This window comes from Cebus imitator, unplaced genomic scaffold (assembly GCF_001604975.1).
Source record: "Cebus imitator isolate Cc_AM_T3 unplaced genomic scaffold, Cebus_imitator-1.0 Scaffold135, whole genome shotgun sequence".
Classification (NCBI taxonomy): Eukaryota; Metazoa; Chordata; class Mammalia; order Primates; family Cebidae; genus Cebus; species Cebus imitator.
Genome location: NW_016107450.1, coordinates 3,813,299 through 3,821,112, shown reverse-complemented (window position 1 = coordinate 3,821,112; position 7,814 = coordinate 3,813,299). Strand labels below are relative to the sequence as shown.

General features: G+C 42.0%; 1 protein-coding gene across 1 annotated transcript in view; it reads left to right on the top strand.

The window, feature by feature from the left end:
• The window catches only part of PATJ (PATJ crumbs cell polarity complex component), a 413,527-nt gene that overhangs the window by 74,458 nt on the left and 331,255 nt on the right, over positions 1-7,814 (top strand). The window contains exon 14 of the mRNA XM_037743097.1: positions 5,411-5,545. Within this exon, the coding sequence (XP_037599025.1) occupies positions 5,411-5,545 (135 nt within the window). The remainder of the gene's footprint in view (positions 1-5,410; positions 5,546-7,814) is intronic.

The following is a 7,814-nucleotide window of genomic DNA, read 5'->3' as shown; positions in this document are numbered from 1 at the left end:
GACAGAGTCTCACTCTGTCACCTAGGCTGGAGTGCAATGACTTGATCTTGGCTCACTGCAATTTCCGCCTCCCGGGTTCAAGTGATCCTCCTGCCTAAGCCTCCAAAGTAGTTGGGATTACAGGTGTGCACCACCAGGCCCCGCTAATTTTTGTATTTTTAGTAGAGATGGGGTTTCACCAGGTTGGCCAGGCTGGTCTTGAGCTCCTGACCTGGGGTGATCCACCCGCCTTGGCCTTCCAAAGTGCTGGGATTACAGGCATGGGCCACCACATCTGGCCCAAAGCAGCTGTTTCAAAACACAGATGTGAGAATGCCCTATTTTATTCCTCCTTGCCAATACTATGATTCTGTAGGTTTGGAGAGAGGTTCTTAAAGGAATTTTGATTCCTTTCTTGCCTCACTCCATAGAGAATTATTATTCAGATGTTGCTAAAATGACTGATATGTGTTCAAGAAGGATATTACTTCCTCAAGACAGATGGAGGCTTATTGGTAGGATGCCATTTGAACTGTACTCTGAAGACTAGATCTGGAGTACAAATGAGTACAGTGGATATTTCAGGTGAAGGCACTACCGTGAGCATAGGTAAGGGGAGAAAGTCAAATACAAAGTGTTAGATCAAATATCAAAAACTTAGATATTTCACGTGGGTCAGACAGGAAACATAAATGATATCTAAAATGCTAAATAGCAACTGACGCTTGACCTTGGTGTTAGGTGACTGAAGAGATCTTTCGATATACTGCTGTACAGCAGAGTAACTGTTACACATTTTTTGAACATTCTGAATTGAAATTTTGGAGGGTGCCAGGTGTGGTGGCTCATACCTATAATCCCAGCACTTTGGGAAGCCGAGGTATGTAGATCACCTAAGGTCAGGAGTTCAAGACCACCTGACCAACATGGTGAAAATACATATTTACTAAAAATACAAAAATTAGCTGGACATGGTGGCATGCACCTGTAATCCCAGCTGCTGGGGAGGCTAAGGCAGAAGAATCGCTTGTACCTGGGAGGCGGAGGTTGCAGTGAGCTGAGATTGTGCCATTGCATTCTGGCCTGGGCAACAAGAGCGCAACTCTGTCTCAAAAAAATTTAAAAAAATAAAAAATAAATAAAATTTTGGAAGGGTGAGGAAAACAAATATAAATAAAGCTCTAATGGACAATTGATTGTCTTGTATAACCTCTGAGGAGCACAGCTAAGTTCACAGGCCATCGTGCTCGTGGTTCACCATTACTTTAAACTTGTAGCCTCATTCTTGAAAGTTTATTTTTAAATTTATGGTAAATTTAGTAACTCCCTAATCTTTAAACATAAATGGCTATTTAATACTTTGTGTATGAGAGTTACTAGAACCAGTCATGGGGTTCTTTCTGTTCTATTTTATGTGGAGTTCAACATTTTTGGAGAATCCTCCTCCATCCCACTGACACATTTTTGAAGAATTCCTTTCCAGAAGTTTCTTCTCCCCCTGATGCGCTGTCATTTATATTCCCACTTAAGCATTTTGATATCTTGTTTTAGTGTCCTAAAAGTAAAGCTTTTAGGATTGTGCAAAATGAATGAGCTGCAGTTTGTTTCATGATAAGTCTTACCACTTGCAGGTAGAAGACCTCAATCCTTCCTGATCTCATTTGATCTTCGTCATTTTTACACAGACAATAAAGCACATCATGGTCACACTTCCCTTTGATGCATGTCCTTGTATCCTTTACTTATATCAGGATCATGAAAATCCTGTTGCTCATTAACTTTGTCAGTTTAAATAGAACCCCTCACAAAGCACGTTGAATAAGCATCCGAAAGTATGACATGCAGCGGTGTATGGAGGCGCCAATCATGTGTTTCACCTACTCTGTCATTTCGGTACTTTCTGCTCCCTAAGAACGCCACATACTGAAAGAGGTGGACAACTGAAGGAGATAGATTCAATGCTTGATTTGTTGAGTTGCTAAATGCAGCTGGGACAGGTAATTAAACAGTCCTGCTCCCGCAGAGAAGCCTGTAGCAATGTAACATGAAATAATAGAAACCCAGCTGTACTCAGGTTTAGATTCAGAACTAATATTAGGTAGGCATCCTTCAGATTGACAGATTTAGTAAACATCATTTCTGGTTTATTTGTTCAGCTTGATTGAAGATAGAGCATGTATGTTTTGCTCACCATTTAAGTTTGCTAGGGAGCCTGTGGTGTTTACAGATATCTGGGGGAATAGCCTAGAAGGCACAACCCATGTCTGGAGGGCATGGGATGACATGGGTGAGCCTCTGTGAATCCTGATTTCAGCTGTTCCATGGAGGTGGGAATGGGGGTCATCATGTGAGCAGATTCGGATTGGAAGGGGATTGGAACCATTTCTTGCCTTAACTCTTTTATCTTGGATGAGGGCATATTATTATGTAAGTAGCAAAGATCTCTGTGTGTATAGTGGGATCTTTGTTTTAATTTGGGCACTTATTTCTATGCAGAAGTTGTTACCACCATTTACTCATTTGCTCAAACCAGAAATTTAGCAATTATCCTTTTTGCTCACCTCCCACAAGCCATCCCCCAGTAGGCTTTTTTGTAGGGCTGACTCACTGTTATCCCTCAAGTCTCACCTTAAGTGTCCCCTTCAATGTGGAGCCTCCTCTGACCAACTTTCCAAAATGGCCTCGACCACAGGTCGTGGCCTCTGTTGCCATGACCCTGATTACTTCCTTGTAGTACTTCTCACAGTAACTGCTTGTTTGTTTTTTACACAATGGTCATACATTCCTTGGATGCATTTCCTTGTATTCCGTGCTTATCATATCAGAACTGTGGTAATCCTGCTGCTTGTTGGTTGGCTGGTTATTTATGTATTTGCTTTGTCCACTTACCTTTTTGCCTATTTATTATCTGTCTGCCATGCTGGGTGTTAGTTCCAGGGGGGCAAAGACTTCATCTTGTATTTCCAGCTCACAACCCAATGTCTTGCCCATAGTTTGTACCCTGTACATATATGCTGGATATCTTGTCCAAACTATGTCACAGATCCGTGGTATGCTGGCAAGTTTCTAGCTCTCAAAAAGAAAACAACATCAAAAAAAGGCAGCTCCAATTTGTAGCATGTACAAATATCTGTGGTGTAAATACTGCCACCATGGCAGGTATGAAGCTACCAAGATGGCATCGCTGATCAGTGAGTTGAGAGGCAATGCACAGTAGCACTTTATTGCTGCAGGCCTCTCTGCAGAAGTAGAGCTGTTTAATTACCTGTCCCACCTGCATTTAGCAGCTAACCAAATCAAGCATTTCATGTGTCTCGTTCAGTTGTCCACCCCTCAGTATTCTTTGAGTTCTGATAGAGAGTGTTCCTCTCTGTACAGATATAGTAGATATAAATCACTTCATGAACATAGCTATTAGTAAAAGAGTGAAAAATAATTAGGAAGTGATGGATTTTGAGTATTTGTTACATTTATTTTTATTAATTGTAACTTTATATGGTTTAATTTTTCATGATAGCTGTGCTTAACCACTGACTTGCAAAATCACTGAGAATTGAATAGTCTGCTCTCAAGCCAGTATAAGCCCCAGCACCACACTGGGGATGAGCTATGGTGGATCCAGTGGCACCTCTCTGCCCTATCGCATCTGGCTCATAAACAAGGAAGGAAGACAGTTGGCAGAGATGGGTGGTAAATTGTTAATTCAGGAACATTTCTCTGAAAGCTTTTCCTCACCTCCTCTAGACGTCCTGCTACATGACACTAATATCTCTTTAGCGTATCCGTACCCATGATTTGATACGATGACAAGAGAATGAAGTGGCAGCAGTGAGGAAGTGAGAAAGCACAGACAGGGAACAGGAAGAAAAACACTCTTCACCTTCCATTTAGAGAACTAGAACATCTTCTTGCCAGAGATGGTTGTAGATCCTGAAGTGCTTAGAGATCAGGAGCATTCGATCTTCAGGAAATTTTCCCAGAGCTGGAAGTCCCTCATGCCTTCACTGAGGTCTTAGCTAGACTCCTTGCCGCTGCACATTTATCTGCATGTCTATAGCAGGACAGAAGTGAGCCTCGGATGGTGTCTGAAGCAAGGCCTGTGGCACTCTGGGGACTGAAAGCAGAAGACGGAGGGAGGTGGCAAGCTCAGGGATAGAGGATCACAGAGAATAGGAAGAGAGCCACATGGTGGATGCACCGCCACCCTGTGGAGAGTGTTCTCCTTATAAATTGTTGTTAGAGGTAGGTCTGGTATCTTTAGGTATCAGACTATTGATATAGGAACTGTCAATCATAATGAGTATCATTTACCGTATTTGAGATTATAAGGCCACAATGACAAATCATTAGTCTGTCTTTGAAAGTCAGGGGAATGGAGTTTGGTGAATGCCCTTGACCATTACAACCAACAAACATAAGTAGAACTAAGACACTCATCTCTTTACTCGACATTGGCTAGAGCTTCTCAGCTCTTGACTCATATCTTAGCCCATACGAACCCTCATAGACCTAGAATGGGTAAATGATTGCCTTTCCCAAATAGGAAATGTTTTCACTTAAATTGGCTAGATGGAAAGGGGCATCTTAGATGAGGCACTATCTTTCATGGATTGATTCAAATAACATTTAATGAACCCATGTTTAGTGTGGGGTACTGTTCCAGGGCTGAGGTTATAGAGATTAGAGGTATAAACTCTCCATTCAACTAAGGGGTGGAGGAGGGACAATCAAGAAACTAGGAATTCTCAACATGGTGAAACCCTGTCTCTAGTAAAAATACAAAAAAATTAGCTGGGCGTGGTGGTGCTTGCCTGTTGGAAAGCTGAGGTACGAGAATTGCTTGAACCCTGGAGGTGGAGGTTCCAGTGAGCCGAGATTGCACCACTGTACTCCTGCACTCCAGCCTAGGCAACACAGTGAGACTGTGTCTCAAAAAAAAAAAAAAAGAAAGAAATTCTAAGCCTAGTATGTTGTGAGCTATGATGGAGAGGTGCACAGGACGGTCTTGAACCCCAGATGGAGGCATCAGGGCTTCCTGCCATGGTATTTAAGTGTGAGTAGAAATTAATTAGATAATAAAGGAAAGTTAGGTTGTTCTGGGGGACGGGGAGCCCCATAGAAAAGTGAAACACAGCATACATACTGGGGACTACCAGAAGTGTGGACTGGACTGGAGCTTAGAATTGAAGGTAAGACTGTCTACTTCCATCTCTTCATTTCCAGGGAATCTGGAAAGAAAAGAGGAGCAAGAACAAGATGACCAATGACTTCATAATTTTACCTGACACTAGTTTTCCCATTATTGTCTTCTTTTACGATTTTGGTGATACGATTTAAGAGGTGGAGTTTTTCACTTCAAAATAGCACTGGATGGAGGACGAACAGAAGGATGTGTCGTCATGTTTGATCATTGCTTTGTGTTTTGCCACAGCTGCTGCCTATTCACACTCTGAGGCTTGGTGTGGAAGTGGACTCCTTTGATGGGCACCATTATATTTCTTCAATCGTTCCTGGTGGTCCTGTTGATACATTGGGTCTCCTACAGCCAGAAGATGAGCTGCTTGAGGTAAAATTTATGGGGAAAGAAAGACACAGGCAGAAATTTTTAAGTTTCAGAAAAATGTGTTGTCATCACAAATCTCCTGAGTTATAGTGTCACCAATGCCAAGGTAATGTGAACCTCTTAGATTGAAAAAAAAAAATGAACAGCTTACTGGATGATAAAGAAGTAGCTTTGCTTCAGTTCATTTTCCCCATCTTTGGGTCTCCTGAGATGTTCTTTATTTAAATGAATGACTAGGAAAGAAATTTGGTGTAGTATATTATATTCTTTTTTTAGCAGAATTTGAATCCCTGAGCCTTGTTGCTGCATGTAGCCTCATTTATTTACAGGATTTATTACTTCTTTTTTTTTTTTTTTGAGACGGAGTCCTGCTCTGTTGCCCAAGCTAGAGTGCAGTGCTGTGATCTCCTCCCTGGTTCAAGTGATTCTCCTGCCTCAGCCTCCTGAGTAGCTGGGAGTATAGGCGCCCACAATCATGCCCAGCTAATTTTTGTATTTTTGGTAAAGACAGGGTTTCACCATCTTGGCCAGGCTGGTCTCAAACTCCTGATCTTGTAATCCACCTGCCTTGGCCTCCCAAAGTGCTAGGATTACAGGTGTGAACCACTGTGCCCAGCCTATTGATTATTTCTAACAACAAGGATTACAGCTGAATGACCTCAGGCATACTGGTTTTCACATTTTCTCCTTGGGATGACTCCCTCAAAATGGCAGCCTCTATTGAGCTTGCCCAGGCTCTCCAGCCTCTCTCTTTAATCAAAGCAGTTCTAGAGCACCTATGCTTTGAAAGGACTTTCTTGAGAGGAAAGGTCTTGGGGAAAGATCACACAAAACAACTGCATAGAAGAGGGTTCTCCCAAGAGTTAGGTTACATAAGACGCCCTAAGTTGGATTCAGTAGATTCAACTTAGTAGCTTTAGCCAAGATCAGAATCCCATGGGCCCTGATTTTAGAGTTTTTTTTTTTTTTTCTAAGATTTATGTTTGCTCACAGTGAAATGTCAGGGATAGCAAGTAGGTCTTATGTTGGGTGCAACTGCAATTTATTAGTAGTGTGTAGCCACCTAAAGGAGTATAAAGGGAGGGATTCTGGTTGAATTTCAATTTCAGAGGGAAAAGTGCTATGACTAGTTATCAAATTCTGTCATAAGCATGGGAAGGTAGGGTATTGGAGTCCTGTTGTAAGATGTAGTAAGTTGCTTATTTTTAGAGGTATTCAAGGGAAGGGTATTGGGCTTCTTATTGCAGATTCATGCCCTGTTTTATTAGAGGAATTATGCTTTCTTTTTGGTCTTTCTCTTATTGGCTGGGCATGGGCATATCTTTGTGGATATCATCCGTGATAATTTGTAGATTGAAGACCATTGCTGTAGTATATAGTTATTAGGTGTTAAGAAATGAGATACATTTGTTTGGGATAAGTGGAGGTATGAGTATAACCAATTTAGTTCATTTTTTTCTTTCCTTTTTCGTTTTTAAGAGACAGGGTTTCACCATGTTGGCCAGGATGGTCTCGAACTCCTGACCTCATTATCCACCCACCTCGGCCTCCCAAAGTGCTGGGATTACAGGCTTGAGCCACCGTGCCCAGCTGTTTTTTTTCTTTTACTTTTGCTTTTTTTTTTTTTTTTTTTCAGATGGGGTCTGGCTAGGTTGCCCAAGCTGGTCTCAAACTCCTGAACTCTAATAATCCACTCACCTCAGTCTCCCAAATTGCTGGGATTACATGTGTGAGCCACTGCTCTCGGTCTACTGTTGTTTTTTTTTTTTTTTAATGGCAAAATATATATAACATGAAATTTAACATTTAACCTTTTTTCCGTTTTTTTTAAAATTGCATTTTAGGTTTTGGGGTACATGTGAAGAACATGCAAGATTGTTGCATAGGTACACACATGGCAACGTGATTTGCTGCCTTCCTCCCCTTCACCTATATCTGGCATTTCTCCCCATGCTATCTCTCCCCACCTCCCCACCCGCCACTGTCCCTCCCCTGTTTCCCCCCAACAGACCCCAGTGTGTGATGCTCCCCTCCCTGTGTCCATGTGTTCTTATTGTTCAACACCCGCCTATGAGTGAGAACATGTGGTGTTTGATTTTCTGTTCCTGTGTCAGTTTGCTGAGAATGATGGTTTCCAGGTTCATCCATGTCCCTACAAAGGACACGAACTCATCATTTTTGATGGCTGCATAATATTCCATGGTGTACATGTGCCACATTTTCCCTGTCCAGTCTATCATCGATGGGCATTTGGGTTGGTTCCAGGTCTTTG